Source organism: Perca flavescens, chromosome 10, assembly GCF_004354835.1.
Source record: "Perca flavescens isolate YP-PL-M2 chromosome 10, PFLA_1.0, whole genome shotgun sequence".
Lineage (NCBI taxonomy): Eukaryota > Metazoa > Chordata > Actinopteri > Perciformes > Percidae > Perca > Perca flavescens.
Genome location: NC_041340.1, coordinates 25379460 through 25403213, shown reverse-complemented (window position 1 = coordinate 25403213; position 23754 = coordinate 25379460). Strand labels below are relative to the sequence as shown.

At 43.5% G+C, this 23754-nt stretch overlaps 2 protein-coding genes across 3 annotated transcripts in view; one reads left to right on the top strand and one right to left on the bottom strand.

Moving 5' to 3' along the window:
• Positions 1-4264, top strand: part of hars (histidyl-tRNA synthetase) — a 13495-nt gene extending 9231 nt beyond the window's left edge. For both annotated transcript variants that reach the window (XM_028589854.1, XM_028589853.1), the window contains 6 exons: positions 1122-1215; positions 1666-1793; positions 1911-2183; positions 2275-2391; positions 2995-3141; positions 3726-4264. In XM_028589854.1, coding sequence (XP_028445655.1) covers positions 1122-1215; positions 1666-1793; positions 1911-2183; positions 2275-2391; positions 2995-3141; positions 3726-3785 — 819 coding nt within the window. In that variant the 3' untranslated portion in view covers positions 3786-4264. The remainder of the gene's footprint in view (positions 1-1121; positions 1216-1665; positions 1794-1910; positions 2184-2274; positions 2392-2994; positions 3142-3725) is intronic.
• A 1383-nt stretch (positions 4265-5647) lies between these two features.
• Positions 5648-15024, bottom strand: dnd1 (DND microRNA-mediated repression inhibitor 1). Its single transcript, XM_028589523.1, has 5 exons — positions 14843-15024; positions 11231-11336; positions 9131-9456; positions 7425-7557; positions 5648-6448 (listed from the first exon to the last, which is right to left on the bottom strand). Exons 1-5 carry the CDS (start codon positions 14864-14866, stop codon positions 5910-5912), a joined length of 1128 nt encoding a protein of 375 aa, XP_028445324.1. The 5' UTR covers positions 14867-15024; the 3' UTR covers positions 5648-5909.
• Positions 15025-23754: the final 8730 nt, after the last annotated feature.

Genomic DNA, 23754 nt, shown 5'->3' with positions numbered 1-23754 from the left:
CTCACGCGGAGCTCTGTAACCAACTGACAGACACACTTTTTAGGCTTAAAATTACAGTATGAACCGCTAAAAACACAACAACCTCACTGTTCTCTCCACACGCCAGTCAGGCACACTCCCTCGGCTTAGAATTACAATACGAAACGCTAAAAATACCACTACCATGCCGACGGAACACACTTCATTGGCATAGAATTACGGCAACAATCGCTAAACACACTGCAAACTCATAGTCCCCTCTTTCCGATTTACAGCCCCCCTCTTAAAAATAACTCACCGTTGTCGGCTCCAGCCCTGTAAACAGCCATGGGCTGCTTGCTTGGTCCTCCGGGTAACGTTAGCAGTTAGCAGGGTTAGCATGGCGGCGTTAGCCAGGACAAGTTGGGATCATTTTACTGGCTATGTCTCAATTGTTTTTGCGAGTAACCAACTCGGGTACTCTAGCTATATAATTCAATGTGAGTACACAAATGTTGAAATGACAAAAAATGCCCGTCCCTAGTAGCTGTGATAAATTAGCGTGGAGCTAATGCTTACCGGTTCAGGAGAAAATAAGCCAACTCTGCGTCCTTTTGGGCTCTAAGCTGTCTCCATCTTTCAAATAAATCTCCAATATTTACCAGGGGGTTGTTACGTCTCTGGTCACGCAACTGTTAGAAACATGCTGTTCTTTTTTTTTTATGTCATGTAGAATCTATCTCCGTTGATCCTGTTTGTTTGTTTGCTTGCTGCTTTCATGGCTGTACTACCGTTACAGCTGTAGCGCGCTGGGTTTACGTTTTTACAGGTATATCTGGCAACCCGGCCTGCCTGTCAAACTGGGCCGTTGATAACAACTATAATAATAATAATTTAAATTAAATCATATGGCCTAAACTTTCATATTTTTTTTTGTAATTAAAGATAAAAAAACTGTTTCTTTCGCACTTTTGATAAGAGGACACATCTGCTGTTTTGGACAGTTTATATAAATAAAGGAATGTTTTTCAGTCCCTGAATTCTGTTAAAAGAAATCATCAGAAAATCGAATCGTGAATCATGAGTTGAGTATACGTTACATCCCTAGTATCTATCTTTGAGTCGTGTCCTTGTGTCCCCCAACCCCCCCACACCCCCCCCAGATGCCCTGGGAGGACGTGAAGAAGGAGATGGTGAATGAGAAGGGCTTATCGGAGGAGGCTGCCGACCGGATCGGAGAGTACGTCAGTTTGCAGGGTGAGACGTTTCACAAATAGGTTGATTTATGTTTGCTCATAATATGTTGGATTCATGTTAAGACAATTTCGTTTTTGAAGAAAAAAAAAGGGGGTGCGAGCGAGGCAGAATGACATGCAGGTTGGACTCGAACCTGTGGCCGAGGCTGCAATCGCAAAATCATTCCAAATAACGGCAATTCGATATTTTCCTCATATTGTGCATTGGTGCAGGGGGAGGGGAGAAGACCCATAATCAGGGGTCGAGCTAATGTTCGCCGTGCGGGCGGGACCCAACGCGCCACGCTGCGGGAGGCGGGCGGTAATGGTCAGAAACCCCACGGTGAGCGAGCATGGGGCGGGATCAATAAAAACGGTCCCGCGCAGGGCTCTCCGCCGCCGCCGCCGCCGCCTGTGTCGGCTCCCGTGGCTCCGTGTGCGCTGCTTTGTGAAACCGCTGTTGGCGTTGCAGGTGGCATGGACCTGGCCGAGCGTCTCCTGCAGGACCAGCGGATGTCTCGGAGCAAGCAGGCGTGCTCCGGCCTGTCGGACATCAAGCTGCTCTTCAGCTACCTGCAGCTCTTCCAGGTCACGGACAAGGTACTGCCGTTTTTACTTCAATCAGCAGAACGTTAGTTATTCTGCACTTTTATTCTTTCTTTCTCTTTGTTTGTTCACACCTTGTCCCTGCTCCCCTCCCCCCCCCCCCCTTTGCAGGTGGTGTTTGATCTGAGTCTGGCCCGCGGCCTGGACTACTACACAGGAGTCATTTACGAGGCGGTGCTGACTCAGGCCGGGGTGGCCCCGGCGCCCGCCGAGGCCCAGAACGGAGCGCCGGCAGAGGAGAGCGTCAGCGTGGGCAGCGTGGCGGGCGGCGGGCGCTACGACGGCCTGGTGGGCATGTTTGATCCCAAAGGCAGGAAGGTGCCGTGTGTCGGGGTCAGCATCGGCATCGAGAGGATCTTCTCCATCATGGAGCACAAGGCTGAGGTGTGTGTGTGTGTGTGTGTAGACTGTAACTGTGTGTGTTGTTAAGTGTGTGCAGACTGTAACTGTGTGTGTGTGTTTGTGTGTTGTTCAGGCGTCCGCAGAGAAGGTCCGGACCACGGAGGTTCAGGTGATGGTGGCGTCGGCTCAGAAGAACCTGCTGGAGGAGAAACTCCGACTCATCACGGAGCTCTGGGACGCTGGCATTAAGGTGTGTGTGTGTGTGTGTGTGTGTGTGTGTGTGTGTGTGAGAGAGACGTGATTATGTTCAGAGTGAGTAGTGACTCTAGAGTCATGTGGTGTTTTTCCATTACATGGTACCTTACTTTTTCTTAGTACCACCTCCGTCGAGGTTCCAAGCGAGCTGAGGCGATACCAAAAGGTGACGTGAAAACCTGCAGACTACTGATTGGTCGGAGAGAATCGTCACTAATCATTGCTAGCGGCAGACGGGGGTGTCCTGAACAAACCCGCCATTTCTAAATAGTTTAGCCAGCGGTGTTTTTTTGTTTTTTTTTGCTGCCTCCAGCAACAGCTGAGCGACACGCGTTGCTGCGACGTGTAGTTAAAATTTTTTGAGAGGTGACGCCGTGCTACGGCGTAGGGTCGCTATCGCCACGTACCTACGTATGTAGCCACGGCGTCGAGTTAACGCACAAGCAGAAATCACACTTTAAGGGAGATACGGGATCTTTTGTGACTGCCATATTTCTATTCTTTTTTTCTTTTTTTTTTATAAACTTCACACAGAATTTGGTTTGGATGGGTTTTGTCTTTATTTTGGACTGAATGCTGTGCGTGTGTGTGTTTCCAGGCAGAGGTGATGTATAAGAAGAACCCCAAACTGCTGAGTCAGCTGCAGCACTGCGAGGAGTCGGGGATCCCGCTGGTGGCCATCCTGGGAGAACAGGAGCTGAAAGATGAAGTGGTCAAACTCCGCATCGTGGCCACCAGAGAGGAGGTGAGACACACACACACACACACACACACAGGTTTGTTTTACTATCTTTGTGGGGACCCATCATTGACATAATGCATTCCCTAGCCCCTTACCCTAACCTTAACCATCACAACTAAATGCCTAACCCTTACCCTCACCATAACCTAATTCTAACCCTAATCCTAAAACCAAGTCTTAACCCTCAAACAGCCCTTTAACCTTGTGGGGTCCAGCATTTTGGTCCCCACAAGGCTGTACAGACCCCACAAGTATACTGTATTGTCTGGTTTTTGGACCCCACAAATATAGTAAAACAGGTACACACATATACACACACACACCCACACAGAGATATACAGACATACATTACACGCACACATACAGACAGCTTCCAAATGTGCTGTTATATGTCCATATCCCAATATAGAATGACCTGCACTAAACAAAGTGAATATAGCATGATAGAGGATTATTCATCACTATCACCCTCCCATCCAGCCTTGATACAGATGTGCACACACTCTTTCTGCCTGAATGAACCGGTGTTGACGGTGGTTAGAAGCTGGTTGCAGGACTAACGTCCCCGTCCTGTTTCCTCTCCTCAGGTTGATATTTCCAGAGCAGATCTGATAGCTGAGATCAGGAAGAGGACCTCGGAGGCCTAGCCAACCGCTGCCGACCCCATCACTTCAAAACACAGACGCTCTGCCCAATGACAAGTCACGTCGCACGCTGCAACACAGCACGCCAAAAGCAATGACGCTAACTGGAGGCGTGACTGGAGAACACCACCTAGACTTTAAAAGTTGCAGCCGACACGGAACGTGATGTGTTTTGGATTGTGTGTTAACGTTGTTTTGATTGTGCTCTGAGGAAGAAAAAAAAAAAATCATTGATGTTAACTATTCGAGCCCAAGAAGTCGGTTTCTTCAGATCAGTTTGGTCTTCATCACATTAATGAGCTACATCGGTCTTCAGAAACCCGGTATCTGTCCAGGACCAAGGCCGGCCACTGTCCTACCTGATCCCACCTCATGATTTACTGCAGTGCAACTTCTAGCTTCAACTCCTTTCTACGTTCATCAAACATGGCTGTACCGTCCAGTGTATGAAATAAAAGCATTCATCATTCTGCTCAATACTATAAACAGCTGCTGTGTTGACTGATAGAAGGGTGTGTGTGCATGCGTAGTTAACAGTGAAAAGGCTGTCGGCCCTTTTTTTTTTTTTTTTTCAAGCGGGTGCATCTGCGCTGCGTTTCCGGAGGCGCCTCGGCCCCCCGCGAGCTATCGCGTCCATTGGAGTCGATGCTTGATATTCCACCAGCCGTGCTGCGCCGCGTCCCAGAAGCGTGCGTGAAGCGGCTTTCCGCTCTGCTAAAGGTTACCCCCCCCAGGTCTATTTTCACGTGAGCCGCAGGGCGTTCAGACAGCAAACAGTGAGACTATCCAGTCAATAGATACTAGCTTAATAAACACAGGATTGTTCCGTAAAGTGCTTTTTAAAAACAATATAATCTGCAAGTTGGGCAGCAAAATGCTGCGCTACTGAGACGCTGCCAACAGAACCTGAACGCAGCACAGCACCCAGTGGAAAACCTGGGTGATGAAACCCAGCCAAGGAGGTTTCTCACTTAGCATGACGCCATGTGGACTGCTGCAGTTTATTTGATTTCAGAGGTGAACGTGATATCATGACTTTGTGTAAACATACATGCCACTTTCCTAAAACCAGGTGCCGTGTTATCTGTACGCATTTTGAGCTATCCGCGTGTACGTCCACGCTGTATACAGCGGACGGCAGTCTGCAACGTCAGTGTAAACATGCACGCCACTTTCTAAAGCCACGTGGCGGGTTAAAAGAACAAACGTGGAAACATTACACGCGGGACTCGACCCCCGCTCCCCTGGGTGGAAGTCCTGTGTTTTTACCCATCCTCCACCCCGACCAACTTCCCTCCGTGGATTTTTGCCATTTCATACTACTCGCTACGGCGTAAATTCACACGCAATCGCAAGGTAATGCAAGTCAACGGGAGGCCAAATGTCGTCAACACGCTAAAAAGAGAGTATGCGTCTTGGTAACACGCCAACAATGGCGTACAAATTGGCGTGGCATACATACACCACTTCATGAGATCAGTCCACAGAGATGGATGTGTTAAAACCTTTGGTAACAGGGTAGATGAATGATTTTGGGACAATCATTTAGAATGTATGCTTGCAGGGAGGGACATCCTTGACCGGATTTCCTTTAATGGCCACAGTCCAAATTATTGGGTATGACACTAAACTTTTGTGTACAGTGGGCCTGTTGCACTATGGGAAACTAATAATGATCAGGATGGGAAATCCCACTTTTTTATGCCACACCACCTGTATTACTACACATATTCACCAATAAAAGCAGGCGTGATGATCACTAGAAAGTAATAATGAAATCTAACAACTCATTTACAATCTGAGGGGGGGGGGGCACGTTAGTCTTTCATTCTATACTTTTATACAAATCAACACCACCATCCCACTTTCTTTTCAAAACTCATTTAATTAAAATGAGGAACCAATCCAACACAATAAAAAACAAATGAAAAAACATGCAGAAAACAAGCCACAGAAGATTAAACCAGACAAACTACGCTCATAAAAACAAGACAAACTTCAAACTACTCTCATAAAAGCATGCAGAAATCATTTAACTACATAGAAGATTAAACGTCTTTTTTTTTTAAGGATATAACATAACTGTGCTGTATATATTTATACATGTGGGTGGATCTGCTGAGCGTGTCAGGGGGCCAACTCATTACTGTACATCCTGTGCAGAACCTGCTGGGCTGCGGCCCGCTGGGCCTCCTCCCACATGCTGGGGGCCGTGGGTCCCGGCAAGATCGGGACCAGCCCCCTGAAGGGTGCGCTCGTCCCGGGGACGCACACCTCGTAGGTAAAGTAGAGGAATCCATCCGGCCCGGCGTGGCTGTAGTAAATCTCATAGAACGGCTGGCCGACGCCATTCGCCTCGCACAGCGTACTCAGGAGCATCGCAGGGGACAGGGCGGGCACCGGAGACGCCGGGGGCCCCTGGAAGGTGGAGCTGGGAGCGGGGGGGGCCGTGGGTCCACCCACGGCTCTGCAGAAACCCAGCGGGGTGGACTGAGGGCGGGCCAGGCGAGGAGGCGGGCCCGAGGGCTGAGAGGGCAGGATGTGGCGCGGCGGCTTCACGGGGGACGGCGCGAGGCTCTTGGGGAGTTTGTGTTGCTCGTCCGCGCTCGGCTTCGCGGCCGACTGCCACTTGACTGAGACGATGATCGCAAACTTCTTCTTGAACGCTGGAGACAAAAAGAAGATACAACCGACCAATCAGAGGTTGGAAAAGTCGCGGCGGAAGAACTGCCAGGTGCGGGTCGTCACAAGTCCACAGATTTACGCATATATCACTGTAATGAATCTCTTGGTTTAAAAACAAATTTAATTCTGCATTATATCTAGGGCTGAATGATTTTGGGGGAAAAAAATATAAAATAAAATCGGACTGCCATTTTCCAGCCAGATGATGTGATTATGATACGATTTGGGAATCTTTTTAGCTACATATTGCTTCTTCTACGATCACGTTAAATAAATAAAGTAATAAATACATGAAAGATCCACTGAAGATGTGTAACATTATTTCAGCGTGTATCTCATGAACAAAGAGTAAATATGAATGAAATGAAGAATAAAAAAAATCTTAAGTCAAATTCTACACCAAACTACAGTATATAAAATATTTCACATTCCATTAATCGCGGTCTTCACGATTAGCTAATCACATTCTTTCAAATCTCAATTTCGATTTGAAAGCGATTAACTAAGCCCCAATTAGGGCTGGGGCAATATGGAGAAAATCCAATATCACTATATTTTTGACCAAATACCTCGATAGCAATACCGCAACGATATCGTAGGGTTGACTATTGGTGCTTTCACAAAATATTTACACAATGAGATTTTTGATAAATAATCATCAGTAATGTGGATATAATGACTAAGTGGGTAAAGGCAAATAATAGAACAGTTACAACAGTCTGGTGAGTTCAGAAAACGACATCACTTTACTGCCTTTAAAAGCAGGAAAAGACCCCACTTATGTCATATCACGATATTACGATATCCAAAATCTAAGACGATATCTAGTCTCAAATCACGATATTGATATAATATCAATATATTTCCCAGCTCTAGCCCCAATTACAGTATATCAAAGGTTGACAACATGTTTACAGACACACACCGGTCCCGTGTATCAGTCCGTCCCTCACATACCTTCCACCAGCCCCTTCTTGGCCATGGAGGCAGCGTGGTGGGACGAGAAGACGACTATGGCAGACACGCCCTCTATGCCAGGCCCTGCCTTCAGGGACAGCCTCTCCACCCCCTCCGCCAGAACACGCAGCACCTGGGAGAAAAACAGTGGTTACAAAACCCCAAAAAATGACTTTAGTCACAAATGCATTTTCACTAAAAAAAGGGCCACGCTGAAGAAGAGAATCACATCGAGGGCCAGACACGCGTAGGCGCCGATACCGTGGGGGCTCGAGCTCCGGAGCACCCACGTGTGCCAGACTGCCAGTAGGCTGCAATCCTTCGAAATGAAGCATCGCAGTTGGTGCTAAGTGGAGCATCTGTCGTAATGCGATTGGTTATGTCGCTGTCCGTTAGAGCAGGGCAATCTATCGATATTATATCGATATCGTGATATCAGACTAGATATCGTCTTAGATTTTGGATGTCGTAATATCGTGAAATGACACAAGCGGGGTCTTTTCCTGCTTTTAAAAGGCTGCATTACAGTAAAGTGATGTCGTTTTCTCAACTTTTCCCAGGCTGTTCTAGCTGTTCTTTTATTTGCCTTTACCCACTCAGTCATTATATCCACATTACTGATGATTAGTTATCAAAACTCTCATTGTGTAAATATTTTGTGAAAGCACCAGTAGTCAACCCTACGATATTGTTTCGGTATCGAGGTATTTGGTTAAAAATATCGTAATATTTTTAACGGTCAGTCCCCTGCTCCATATGCTATCCACCAATCACAGCGTCTCTCGGATGAAAGATATTTCTTTAGTGACCCCCTCCCTCCTCCATCCCCCCCACTATACAATGCGTGCATGTGCATTAGGTAATCAGAGTGCGACTAAAATGGACAGATTTGTTATTAAAAAAAGCTAAACCTAATGATGCATCGACATCCACCGCCAGTGCAGAGGCTACCAGACAGGTGGCATTGATCGCGGTTAGGTGTCAGTTAAACTTGTCATCTCCAATCAATCCCATCTGTTTGTGAGAAGTGGCGCTGTCCTGAGTTGAAAGATAGCCTACTTTACGGCTTTATTATCAAATTAATAGGCGTGTGCGTTCTAGGGCTGCTCCCTCTTAGTCGATTAGTTGACTAATCGATCGTTTTGGTCTTAGTCAACTTAGATTTCTTTAGTCGATTAGTCAGGTTTTATGCTTTTTTTCATGCTGAATGACTTATTTCCACAAAACGTACGAGCACATCTCTGGTAAACACAAGAATTAAAGTGGTGCTTTTGCATGACTCTTAGCGGAGAAACTCAGATTTACAGATCTGTCGATTAAATCAACTAATCGATTAGTCGATACAATTGAGTGAACGTTAGTCGACAAAGAATTTCTTACTTTCGCAGCCCTAGTGCGTTCGTGTCGGCCGCTGTCCATTCCCTAAGGTTCTAAAATGCAAACATTTTTTGACTAGTTTTTTTTTTTTCTGCGCCCTCGAGGACCCACGGAGGTAAACATAAATCGGCGCCTATGCAGACATGTACAGTTTATTGACATGCATACATCAAAAAAAAGAGAAATATCTTTGACTGTATACTGAATGTCGCTTTTTTGGTCATTTTTGTCGCCTATTCAGACTTTTTTTGTGTTTTGTTTTTTTTTACTGGAGGTGTATCTCTCCGTTAAAAGCTTAGAAACATGGTGTCTGAGCCAGGCCGCGGTACCTGCAGCAGTTCCTCTTGCCGGGTGGCGGCCGGCAGGTTTCCCATACAGAGGTGTCTCTTCTCGGTGCTGCGGCGGACGCTGAGACGGAAGCCGGGCTCCACCACGTACCCGTGCAGCAGATTGATGGCTTCGGTGGCGACGGCCGGCGAGCCGTATTTGCCGTAGGCGAAGCCGCGGTTCTGGCCGCTGAAGTTCATCATGAGGCGGAACTCCCAGAGGGGCCCCACCGAGCTGAACAGGGGGATCAGCACATCCTCGTAGGTGTCCCGCGGGATCTGGCTGACGAAGACCTCGCAGCGGGCTCCTGGGGCCGGCCCGTCCCACACTGACGGAACAACCCCGAGGAGACGGGAGATCAAATGGAAAATCTTAACAATTTACAACCACGGGCTACTTTTGTCTGCAGTTAATCAGTTCCAGACTCCAAAGAAATACCATTTTAAAGTTGCTTTTTCACAAAATGCATAGCAGAAATAATGAAAACACCTGGATTTATTGGAGTTTAAGATACATTTCTCTGTTTGTTCATCTCACTTCAATTTTCTTGCTGAAAAATGGGATTGTCAAGCAGACAAACGCCTACAGTATATAATAACAGATTGATACTTGGCGTCTGTGTATCGATACAGTGTTGCCAGAGAAAATATCGCCCTACTATGCTGTATTGATTATATCGATGCATCTGTCCAATCTGAGTTTTCTGTTGCACGACTAAAACAACTTTTGAACGTTCACGTTCCACCAAAACAAGTTCCTTCACAAGACTATTTTGCAGAGGCACCATGGCTCCGTCCGGCGCTTAGAGCCGCCCAAGACGACTGTGATTGGTTTAAAGAAATGCCAATAAACCGGAGCATGTTTTTCTCCCATCCAGGAAGCGTATTTACGTATCCTACTATGCAGGGCCGGTTCTAGCCCTTTGGTTGCCCTAGGCGAGATTGAGTTTTCCGCGTCAGCGATAGAGTAGCAATGTATGTTCATTTTAGATTCTAGCTTCCATGTAAGTATAATCGTAACTGGTCTGGCAACCCAAAGGCCAGTGTTTTGTTTCCAGATTTGTGTGCATGGTGACTTATGATGGGGGGGGGTCTGACAATTTTGAACATTAAATACTTCATTTCCTGTATTCTGATGAATTTTTATGCACTTTTTTTTCTTTTTCTGAATCAATTTATGCTGGAAATATCTTTATCTAAAGGGAAACAGAGATTACAATCCAAATATAAAAACATAATGGAATATTTTGCAGTAAGGCTCTCAGGCATTCTGTATTGCTTTCAACTATTTATTCTCCTTTGGATAGATGTTTCTAATTATATCTGAGTCAGCACACATGTAGCCTAGGCATCATTTACTCTTCCCACTCTTGCTTCTTTTGTTGAGGAAGTAACCTCCTTAAATGTGCATATTAAAATTATTCACCTGAATGATACATGAATTCATTTTAATGAATTACGTAACTAGAGATGGTCCGATACTAGTATCGGCTCCGATACTGCCTTAAACTCTGGTAAAGCCCTAAAGTAAATCTACGTTAAAGTAGTTTTTTTATGTTCTTTTTCCGTTATAACGGACTGTCAAACTGGAGAATAAAAGACGACATTCATTGTTTGTGTTTGTTCATGTTTCACAAAGAGTTTAACCTGAGCCAGACCGACAACAAAGATAGAAATAATACCACATCCATACAGGTCTAGTAGTATACAGCTGTTAAAACATAATGAAATATATGACACACTGGTATCGGATCGGTACTCGGTATCGGCCGATACGCAAGTTCAGGTATCGGAATCGGTATCGGGAAGCAAAAAATGGTATCGGACCATCTCTAAACGTAACCCCATTTGTTCAGGTCCTATCCCCTGACCAATCGGCTATCCTAACCTTAACCACTCGAGGTCAATGCCTAACCCCAAACCAATCGAGCTGCTTCATAGAGCGTGGCCATAGTAGGATTCGTAAACAAGCATCCAGGAGGGGTGTGTGGACTAGCCAGACCTTCCTTCGCAGCGCTGCGGAGGAAGGTCTGGCAATGCGAGACTAGTTTGATTGCGGTCTGGTGTAAAGGCAGAACGGCTGAGCCGAGCAACCTCTCTCACCCTCCGGCGGTCCTCCATACTTCCTCTGGCCGTTGACTTGAGTCAGCTTGGTGCCGGTCGTTCTCAGCCAGGTTTCCAGCGCCTGCACCCGCTCCGCGTTCAGCACCTGACGGGGGGAACGGAGTGGGAACAGCTCCTCATCAACCTGTCTTTGTGCCTCAGCCCATTTATTTTAAATCAAGTACAGTAGATTATGGCTAACAACTGCTTTTTGCCCCCACCCCCCCTCCACCCAAAGAGGTTTCAGCCAGCCCCAAAGGAAAAGTATTGAGAATACAATTAATTGTAATCCTCTCTAAATGTGTTTAAGAGCAATTTAACATACAACCGTGAAACAAGCAGAACATGAACTTGAATATGAGAGCTAATCTCGTTTTACCTCCAGAGTCAGACTTTCTCAGCGATTTATTTAAATATGATTATTTTTTTTAACCAGTTTTGTTAACTGGGGTTTTATTAACTCAAGCATACTATACATAGCCTAGAAATCTAGACGCACCCTGGCGGCAGCAAAATTATTTTGGAGCCAAGGGGGGGTCTAGGCACTCTCCGTTGGCTTGTGAGCTGGAAAAACCAAACTCTTGTCAGGCCAATCACATCGTGTATACAGTCGGTGGGCGGGCTTATGGCTGCTGGGAACAGCGGCCTTCTGGAAGACTTGGAGTTAAGCTTTTCTTTGAGAAAAGAACAAAGAACGGCACTGAAGTTGTTCTTAAAAAAGGAAGATGTGTTCGGAGTTTTGCCGACCGGATACGGAAAAAGTTTAATCTATCAACTAGCTTCTCTTCCTTCTTCGTTGCTCTGCCTGGTTGTAGCGCTATCCTAATACGTGCAGAGGAAATGTGAAAGACAACCGTTTATCCCGCCCCTTGGATTGAGCTCTGCCAATGGCGAGTTCCCAGACCCAACATCTTGATGTGGGTCTGGCTTGTCAGGCTATACTATACATGTTTGTTTATCAAATTGTCAGAAATAACAGGTAAATGCATATAGATTCCTGTCAAATAAGGAAACTCGGACTCATTGGCTTTACTGTACGCAGACTGATCATGTTTACTGCCCTGCATAGTCCCCACCCCCAATTATTAAAGAAGACGTGCCCCAGGTTTTTGGTCATATTATATTGAGTATGGCTGCAAGATATTAACCTGACTCCGCCAGATGGATTGCTTCGCATTTGCTCGGCATATCCATCCGGGAACTTTCCTTTGGAGAACTTTTGGGAAGGGGCGAAAATACTGGTTAGCTGATTGGATAAACCATCTGTCTATCACCACCTATGTTGGTGATAGACGGGCCAAATCAACCAATCAGATCAAACTCTTGCCGAAACCGGGAGAAATGCAAAAACATCTGTTCCTCCTAGAAAAGCCTCCAGTGCCGTTTTTTTTGCTCTTCTTTCAACGAAGGAATACTTTCTAATTCGGATAAAACTTTTGCGATCGCTACGCTCATCTCATCCTCAAAAGACCACGAGGTCAATCACAGATTTACTGATGCCAAAATGGAGAATACGCATTGTACATACTTTACACAGAGTGAGCAGCAGATTCTTTAAGTATGAAGAAGTGAAACACATTATTTGTATAAAAAGAAAAGAAACACGGCCGCTGTAATGAAACAGCGAGAGAAAGCGAAGCAGACGATCACGGACCGACTGAATGCGTAAGTAGCCTAAAAATATACATTAACTGACCACTGCTCTTAATTGAAACCGTCATAATCATACCATTCAAGGATTAGGCTACTGATCATTTGCACAAATTAACAGTTGTACTCTTTTGCCTTAAACGTAAGCAGAAGATAGGAAATTCAGGAAATTCACCACGAAGATCAATGTTCTACAACGCTAGAATATGATGCGTAAATATCTCTTTTACTCTGTTCCTCCCTCTCTCTCATGGGCTAAAATATAAAGTTCCTAAGTCATATTAACTTCCACTACTCGCTTTTAATGCAAAGTGTACAACTGTTCGTTTTTGCAAATGACAGTGACTCATTGAATGGTTTCAGTTAAGAGCAGTAGTTCATAAATGTATATTTTTAGACTATCTTTCAATCGTTTTTTTTATAGAGGCCGAGTTTCCTTCTCTACTTATTATATGCCTTGCTCCCTCATATATATGGACAGAGAAAATAAAGACACAAGAAATTGGACTCTAAAATCTAGAAGCTATAAAGATAATTAAGTGATAAATTCCATGCCCACTGTAAACATGAATGGAACAGAGTATATTCATCAGTTATATCCCCCCAGCAAAATATAAGGTCAAAAACCATTGGGGTGTCCTCTCCCTGTTGTTACATGAATGTACAGTAGCCTACAACACTGTATAGTTACTGGTCCAGTGAACTAAGACTATAATTTGGGAGGATTTTACAATTAGGATATGTTCTTAAAAATTGTACAATCCTCCCAGTTCACTGGACAACACAAATTGTGTGCCAAGAATGCCAAATACAATGCACATGGAAGTGGAACAAACATGATCCTTATTGTTAAAGAATAAAAAAATCAATCAACAAAAATAATTCAAGGTGCATTGGTCAACTATAGAAATGTACAGCATTGTATGTATTGCCCTTAGTAACAGACTTCATTTAAAACACATTTAAAATTTGATCAGCCTTTTCTAATTATCTCAACAACCATAATATATTAATCAAACTTCTAACAACAATATAAACAGCAGTCGTCATACAGCAATATAACAGTAACAATGACATGAACATGAATAATTATAAAAAAAATAAAAGGTCACAACTTTAAATAATAACAATAGTACTTAAATGAACAGCAATATGCACCTGTTGTATTTTAATCCAGGCTGAGAACAATAGGGTAAAACCACTGCTGGGTGATCAGAAAAGGCGCCAGGATTAAATAATTAATCCTGGCTGTTAGCCTGGTCGGGAGCAGGCTAGCTGGACATAATAAATCTCCATGGTGATTTATGTGCCTCTGCACATAGTCAAGGCTAAATTCATCCAGGATAACTGGGAAATCCCGGCTTAATCCCTTATCTTGGTTTTGTGAAACAGGCCCCTGCATTTATCACACAGTTGTCCCTGAGTGACATATAGCAAACTGATGCCATTAGGTCTAGACCACACTCTATACTTTACAAAGACCCAACAATTCCACTCAATTTCCCCAATCACAATCAATCCCAGACTGCATCCACACTGAAACTGGCTTCTGTCCCGACGGAATGATTGCACGGATTATATCTTGTGACAATATTTATCCAAAAGACCCAACATCATGTTATGTTGAGTCTTTTTCTTTGTTCTGAAAAAGTGTTTCTAAAAAAGGTATAACAATATGAACGAGAGGACAGAGGAGCTAATGAGGGAATGGGCGGCAGCTGGGCCCCGACCGGCCGCACGAGTACGTACACGCGCGCGCGCGCGCACACACACACACACACACACACACACACACACACACACACACACACACACACACACACACACACAGCACGAGCCCCACAGCACGAGCCCTGCGCGTGTGTTTACCAACAAGTCCAAAACGAGTCGAATGGCGCGCGACGTCACTGAGCGCACGGTTTTCGAAGCCGAAGACGAGCTAAGTCAAGTGGACAAGTTTACCTGGTTCTGCTTGCTCTCCATCATCTCCGACTTGCTTGTTGTTTTCGCGCGGGCAGTGACGTCACCGCAGCTCCTGGTCGCACCTGGCTGGGGGCCCCAATTGGCCAGCAAATTGCACCTGACACCACGCCACCTTCACGGTCGGCGTGGGGCTGCATTCAGGGCAAGTCTGCAACAAAAGTAGCAGTAAGTAAGGAGACTCATCCGTGGCCCTTGTTCAACCAACATATTTATTTAACACTGCTGTAATCAACAGCCATCATAGAAACATGGTAACTTATTTCTTCTAAAAACACAAGTAATAATTCAGTGTTGTAATGTAACAAAGTACAAATACTTCACTACTGTACTTAAGTAGAATTTTTACGTATCTGTACTTTACTTTGTTATTTATATTTCTGGAAACGTTTACTTTTACTCCACTAAATTTCCAAAATAAAATGTATAAGCCTACTTTTATTCCGCTACATTTCCCCTAAGCATCTTAGTTACTCGTTACTACAAAATAAAATCAGAAGAAATTTATTACACTGATAAAAAGGAAGTTTGGCGAATCATTGCTCCTAAATTGACATGATAATGCACGCTCCAGTCCAGTTGGGGACGTTATGCAGCTGTTTGTGGGCAAGCGGCAAAAAACTAAACAAAAACTAAAGAAGAAGAGGAGGAAGCATAATGACTGATAATGTCATGGAAGCACCTACTGCAGGCTCTGCCGCCATGGTAACAGATGATGACCACCCTGACGACAGTCGTGATGAAGGTAACGTTACTCACCTTTGGCCATAAAGTTCATAATCAAAGTTTTTTTTTTTTACTTTTACTTCTAATACTTAAGTACATGTAATATCAGAAAATTGCTATGGATACTTAAGTACTGTTAATATCAGATAATTTAAGACTTTTACTCAAGTAATATTCTAAAAGGAGACTTTAACTTCTACCAAAGTCATGTTCTGGTAAGATACTTGTGCTTTTGCTCAAGTATTGCTTTCGAGTACTTTACACAAGACTGTAATAATGTCATCTGAAAAAAAAGACAACAACACATATTAGCCTATTATTTTAGGAAAGTAATAGGAAAGTAATCTTTAATTTGCATATTATGTTAAACGAAAATACAAAGCCTACTTTTCTTTCAAGTTAGAGTGCGAACGTCCGTTACATTAGGCTACATGCTAAACGAGTTCAGCCTATCACGGCCAGGGACTGCTCTCTGTGTTTCTCAGTCCTATCTGTGCCAAGAGGATGCCGATACCGCTCATTTGTGCTCAAAACATTGGTGATTTTAGACCCTTTTTAGGGGAGCTCAAGACCCCCCTAAATTTCACCTCAGCCCCACAAAAAATTCTAATAATAAAAACGTTTATTTTATTTTTTATAAAAAAAAATTAGCACTTCAGGTTAGAGTTTGCAAACTTGTCTGTTAGTGACAGAGGAGAAACAATGAACGGTTCTAAGGGCTTGACACAGGTTTAATATCCTGTATGTCTGTCGCCAAAGCTATGCACCTGTAACCCCGTCAAGGAAAGGGTCAACAGAAACGTAGTGTTGGCTGAGGCCGTGTTTACAAGAGAACGCTCGCGGGTGAAAACGTAAATAGATTTTTATCAGATGTGCCTTTCGTTTAGACGCCGACAACGTTTTTTGGGGCTTAAAAACGCAAAAAAAAGTGAAACCACCCTCCAGAGTGGAAATCTTAAAAGTTCCCATCTAAAGGGTAAAAATGCTAAAGTCTGCAGCCTCTATTGTTGTGGTGACTGGTGACCCACCCCATATTTCATTACATAAATCAAAATATAGTGATTACTCGCCCACGGCCACTCCGCCGTTGGGTATCCACAGCCTGCCTATACTTGGTCCGGAAAGCTATCTTTCAGCCAGGCAGCGCGGCACTGGTTATGTTTAGGGTTAAGGTTTGGTTTAGCTGCCTGGAAGGCGACGTTGGAGGCAAAAAACACCATTGAGCGCACATTATACCAGGGGGTATACAAGGTTTAGCCTCAAACACTTTATTTCCTACAATATAAGAAATAAAACCGTAAAATATAAAAAAGAAAAAGTTCTGGCAGCTCATTACCCGGACTTTGCCCCGTAATTAGAAAAAACGGAAGTGATGTGTGTAGCTATACAGTTAAAATACAGAACATTTTTTCTTTGGCCTGTATACAATTAAATCGTACAATGCTGCTCAGTTAGAAAACTTCTTAAAACATTGAAAAAAAAACTTAAAAAATGTCAAAAAAAGCGTCCCAAAGTAAAAAAAACAAAACAAAAACAAATTAATGCTCCACAACAAATTTGGAAGAGATGGGAAATGTCATTAATATTATTATAAAAATATGTAAAGATATGTAAAGATAGTATTCACTCATTATCAATAAAATCCCAAACAACACTTTATGCATACGGCACCTTTCACGCAAGATTCCAAACAAAATCATCCAAAATACCAGAGGAAACTTAAGAAAACGCTTTTGCTGCACACAAATCCCTGATACTATATTTGACTTTAAACCATCTGATGTATTATATGTGTAATTCCACACGGTGTCAGTGTTGCATCATGTCTGTTTTTCCTGCAGTGGAGAAACTGCTGAGAGACACCACAATGTGTTTTGTAATAGCATTGGGAAATTGGAATTTCCTTTGTAAGCAAATGTAACACTTGATTGTAATGACATCAACCAAAAATGTCTTTATCTTTCTGCTGACAAAGTGTGAGATGTGTTTAAAAGTGCTGGAAAAATATAGTAAGTGGACCTTGAGTGCAGATTATTTTAAAATATCCCAGTATGCATCAATGGGTCTGGTCCTCGAAGCATAAGACATGTAGCGGTAATATAACAGAGGTTAATCTGGACATTCTGATTTTCGAAAGATAGCTCAACTTCAAACTCAATAGAAATGGAAGTCACCATCTCTACGGTTTCCAATCATGGAAGCAAATATTGTTTTTTCTACATTGAAGTCACAAGAACTGAAGAGCACAGAGCCTTGCTTTACACATAAGCAGACTTTACTACGTATGGACATCCATTATATTGGAAAAACAGTAAGCAGCCTATCACTAACTGGCTATTAAACAGGGTCGCCAACAACACACTATAACATAATACAGTATATATAACACCACATCATATATATATATATATATATATATATATATATATATATATACTTTGTGTGTGTGTGGATTTTGAAGGGTCAATAATTCACAAATTTACATTTGCATTAATTACGCAAAAATATTTTCTCATGGTTCCTCTTGGTTTGGACATGAATAGACTGTGCTCATTTATTCACATGAGGCAGCTTTGTGAACAAAACATGTTTAGATAGTTTAGATAATATAAAAATAAAACGTACACTGGGAGCTGCCTTTTTCTCTTAAAAGAAAGTGTGTGTACTCTACAGTTCAGCCCCCCAGTAAACTATTACAACATTTAATCCTTCTACATCAACTTGCTGTTATTTCCAGGTCATGCTCGGGCAAGGTTCGAGGCCACTGGGCCAAGGGTGAGTACGCCTTAAGGCTCTCCTTTTCTTCCGTCAACTTGCCTGCCTGGTCTCTTGCATTTGAATCCTCTTATGAACTGTAGACAGAAGTTTTCTTTTTTATATTTATGTCACAAAAATTCTTTAAAGGTACAGTCCCTCCAGGTATTTGTGATGTCGCAAGCGCAACAATTCAGGAAGATTCAACCAATTGTTGTGAATTCAGTCCAACTCCAAAAAAATAGTCTCAGGAAGGAACTTGTTTTGGTGGAACATTTGCCCCCACATAAGAAAACGGCATATACAAGTTAAGTTAATTCAGTTAAATTAAGTTTAAGACTGTTGACACGATACAGTAAGGTGAGCTATTTAAAGGGATATTTCACCATTGGAAAGATGAATATATCTTTAAATTGGGTCACTTATGTAGTAGAAATGTGAATTTCTTTTTAGAAATTGGTGCCTTCTAGGCCGAGAAATGCCAGAAATTATGTTTTCCGCGGCCGACAGAGCCGTGACCGAAATTGGCCCGAGCCCGACAGGCATTATGAAATTAGTGTCCGAGACCGACACAGTTAAAATCTCATTTTTTCTCATACTAATGACACATGTAGGCTATGTTTGTGTGTGGAAAGCCAGCTTTTATTAAGCAACTGTAGGAAGGCATTTGGAAATGTCAACAGATGAGCGCATCAGCGCACACGGGGGCAACAAGCGCACATTAAGCTGTTAAAATGTTCAATGTCTTAACCTTTCCTGCTTGCTTTGTTTCCGACTGTGATCAGAAAACCAGGGGAGACTCGTTACCTCCAGGGTCGACGTTATAAAATGAATAACGTCGGGGTTAAAATCCCGTTTCTGGTGAGATAATGAATGAACTTGGCTTTCAGTCTGGGGTTTATTTCGGACACCGCACACACTGCGTACAAAACTTATTCCACCAACTCTGCTCTGGTTGCATAGGCTACAACACCTCTGCTTCCTCTTTCTCTATCTCTCTTCTGCCCACTTTACACACACACACACACACACACACACACAAACCCACACACAGTGTGCTCTCTTAAAGGAGCCGCAGCACCATTTTACAACAAATGCCTTATCACGCTGATGTGACCGAGCCCGACCAAATTCTAAATATCTGTCCAAACCCGGCCCGGCCTGTCGGGTCCCGTCGGACTCGGGTTGGGTATCCATGCCTTAATGTGGATGAAAGACACCAAATCCCAGAATGCACTTGCTTCGCTGCTTTATGAGTCCACTCCCAAGCCACGCCTACCGTTTACAGACATAGACAGACAGTGAGGCATTCAACTCAACTCAAGTGTGTTTTATTGTCATTTCAACCATATAAACACAACACCGTTCACCTTGACTCAAGTGGTGTTACACTTTTAAAATATATAAAAACGACATATGAAACAGGCTACATTGAGAGCACACACATTATAGGCTCCATAAAGTTCAGCTAACGCCTACTAGCAATAGCGCTTGGTGGGCTGTAAACACCGAGTATAAACACAGCCGTAAATTTGCGTGAAAAAAACATTAATTCAACATCAAAACAACGTTGAGCACCAAATAGTTGAAGTGGTGTTGTTAACTCACTATGGATTCAACATAGAAATATAAAAAAAAAATTTGTTGTACGTCAAATCAACATTATTTTTACAACCATGGCTTTTAAACATTTTGTTGAAATATATCAGTAGAAAAATAACGTTGTTCCAACATCCAAACAATGCTGTTCAATTAACTGTTGAAAATGTGTTGATACATGAATAATGATACAACGTTGAAAGATCAACTCTGAATTAAACCTTTGTTGAGTCGTGATAAAAGCGCTTTCTACATCTCCCGCCGTACTTTGAGAGCAACTCCAGTCTGATTAATCATTTTGGAACATTGTTCAATACAAGATTGGAGGACGGCAGTTGTCAATCACACAAAGGCGGTGACTAGAAATGGATTCTATTGGCTCTGACGGTTCCAGACAACACCCGCTTGCGCATGCGCGAAGTGGGTCTGTCGTCATCGTCAGGCTAGCAGATTCTGACCTGGACCGGTTCGGACTGAATTTGGGGGTAACAGCTCAAACGGTAAGCAAAGATTTTGAAGTCACATTTTATAACTAGAAAATTCCTAAATAAATTTTGAGTGTGCCTGACTCTGGCCCATATATTAATATGTATTGTGTTAATTAAAATTGTGTGTATAGGCAGACTAGTTGAACCGCGAACCGCCGTTGTGTTCTAGCTAACCGCCAACCGCCGTTCTGTGTGTGTGTGTTTGTGTGTGTGTGTGTGTGTGTGTGTGTGTGTGTGTGTGTGTGTGTGTGTGTGTGTGTGTGTGTGTGTGTATGGGCAGACTAGTTTCAAACTGCAAACCGCCGTTGTTAGCTTAACCACCAACTGCTGGCGTGTGTGTGTGTGTGTGTGTGTATATAGGTACGTATGTATGTACGTGTACGGGCTGACTAGTTTAACCGTGAACCGCCGTTGTGTGCTAGGGAGTGTGTGTGTGTGTGCTAGGGTGTTAGGGATGTCTCTGTTGGTCGAACGTGGCACATTGACACACTTTCCATCCACAAACTTTAAAATGAAGGTTGAGATTTCACATTCTTCTTCCTTCTCTTTTCCAGAGATTTGGAATAACACAACCTGAAAGTCTCCTTCAACGGTGAGTCTCCAAACCTAACCCAACCATCTATTTGAATCTGAAAGTAACTTGGTGCACTTCTGAGGTGTGTGTGTTATGCTAGTAGTAGCTAATGTAGGACAACAAGTGCTATAAAAAAAACGAAGACCACAAAAGGGTTGAATAATTAATCTTGTAAAGTGCTGGCAAAGTTTCATTATGACAATTGGCTTGTTCATCTTGGTGACCACTACAAACTCCTCGTCCTCCTCATGAGCCTGCTTTGTGGAGGTCTGGACTCTACTGACCACTTTTTCTGGTTATACTTTTAATTTCTTGTTGCTCCTTTTCAGAGTAAACATCTGAAGAGGTTGGGATTGATGCTGCAGACCATGTAAAGAAGTTAATGGCTGCGTAAGTAACTTTATGTTCCTTTTTTGCATTAGTTTAGAGTTATTATGTTCCCTGTCATATACTGGGAATGTCATATACTACTACATATTCATGCACTCCCCCCACACACCCACTTACTCGCTCTCGCTACATTTTCATAATTAACTTGATTGCAATATTCTAATATAAATTTATAAGTTTTACCATGGCAGAACTATGACAAATAAAATGACGGCCATAATGAGCCTCAGAGGAAGAAGTGGGAAGGTTGTCTTAATGAAGACCCGTCTCTACAAGATAATCTGTGGTGAGTTTGCTTTAACATAGTAGTTTTGTAACAATGTTTTAAATAATTGAATATAGCAAGCAGAATAATAATTCATAAGAAAAATCATTTTAGTTGGAGGACTCTACAGAGCATGCTCTAATATTATATATAATACTCCATTCTGGGCTCTAGACTAACTTCTCTACCGGCAGCACTGGTTACCAGGCTACCAACTGCCTTTTGTTGCTCGCCCAAGCACATGATTATCAATGACCTTGCACGTTGATAAATACTAATTTATATACTTGAAACATTGGCAATGCCACAAAAGTTGATATTTGCAAAATATTTTAATTTGAGAGGTTAGCGTTTGCTAATACTTATCTGGGAGGATTGATGGGACAGGTGGCCAGCTAGCATTAGCTTTCCACCTAGCTTGCTCATACTCCTGTCCTTGTTCCACGTTTCACCGCTGAGGATGTCCCCTTACGGCTAGCAGCATCGAGCGACACCGCAGGCTGAGGTGCTGGTCTCCATAGCAGGCGGGCGAAGCTCACATAGTGTGTTGAGTATTTGTCTGTAATAAAGTGCATATTACCGGAACATGGACCGAAACAAAAGGGTATCGCACGAACATGTCCTGATATTTGCCAGTGCTTTTACAGATGGCTAGCCTGGGAAAACCCTGACGAACTTCCGGGGAATTTGAGATTTGCTCTGCAAGTCCATCTGACCAAGAGCCCATTCAAGCCCATTTCCAATTTTTCCAAATGGAGGTACCAATCACAACCATTGAGGTGGGCTTTACACGATGACGATAGCGCAGCAACGGCGAGCAGTTTTTTGTTTACATTCAACATGACTGCTACCGAAGCGCATCAACCCGTTGATGCCGCTTTCGCAGCTACGTCACTCAGATCGTTGGTCTGATTGGTTAAAGGTCTATCCAATTGCGCCCAGAGGCATTTGAGCGGCGTCCGTTGGTGACGCCCCTTTGGAAATGAGCTGCGGATGAACCTTGCCCAGACCCACTCTCAGTTACAACTAAGAAGGGTCTGGTGTCAACCAGGCTAACAGATGGCCTGAAGCTGGACAGAGTAAAAGAGTGTCCCGTTATTGGTCTTGTGCGAGTGGCCCATGGGGAGCCTTGACGTGCACATCCATCATTGGCTACCACCCAGTGGCTGAAGGCTGGACTGTTGGTCAGGGTCCGGAAGCCGTGGTTCATTTCAGCCCACTGTGCCAATGTGGGGAAGTGGACCACTTTGTCCGGGAGGAACATGTTTGTGTCACACATGAAATGCACAATGTCCACCACCCGGGAGACAACAGTGTACGACAGACCATGTGGCAGCCAGAAGACCACCAGGAGCACCTCCATATGTTGCACCCAGCAGTGGGTCTTCTCCCTCCCAAATAGGGCCATCAGGGCCTTAATATATGGCAGGTGTTCAAACTGCATGTCTGTGGATGGACCTGTGTAGATCTGCACAAGGGGGAGATGCATGTCATTGTAATAACTATAATGCAATCATAGTAGTTATAATAATAATAGTAAAGTAACCATAGTAAAGAGTGGAGAGGAGGGTGAGTGTGAGAAACCTTTCTCATTTTGTTTCACTTTTGTGACGTTTTTTTCATTTCCATTCCGAACTTAGTAATTAACTAATATTTTCCAGCATTTGTCCAAGTTTATAGCCTGCATAAAACAACACGGTCCGAACCCACTGGGCAACGTATCCAGAGAGTGTAGTCCATCTCCATAACATTGTAGTTTCACCATGGCTGACCCACATCAATAACATCCACCGTCGCATGATTACATCACCGGGTGGACGGGCAGTCAGATTCTCTGAGCGCTGAGTCCTGTCTGTCCATCTGTCCTTGACCTCATGACATTTTCATCAGGGTTAAGGAAAAGTGGTTAGTAGAGGACACAGGAGGTAATTCTTATGACTGTTTGGAACGCAGCCCATTGCATCATAATGTTTTGTTACCTTAAACAATTTAATGTGCGGACAACTTCTCCTTTTCTCTGTTCAACATGCTGCTTTTTTAATGCGTCTTTATCCAGCTGGGGTTGCACGTGCGCTGTCCATTCTCTGCAGCAATTTTT

Coding starts and splice junctions, on each gene's coding strand:
- dnd1 (XM_028589523.1), bottom strand. CDS start 14,866: ATGATGGAGAGCAAGCAGAACCAG. Junction 7,558..9,130: donor GGCAAGAGGAACTGCTGCAG/GTACCGCGGCCT, acceptor TTTTTCTCCCAG/GTGCTGCGTGTTCTGGCGGA. Junction 6,449..7,424: donor CAAGAAGGGGCTGGTGGAAG/GTATGTGAGGGA, acceptor TTTTGTCTCCAG/CGTTCAAGAAGAAGTTTGCG.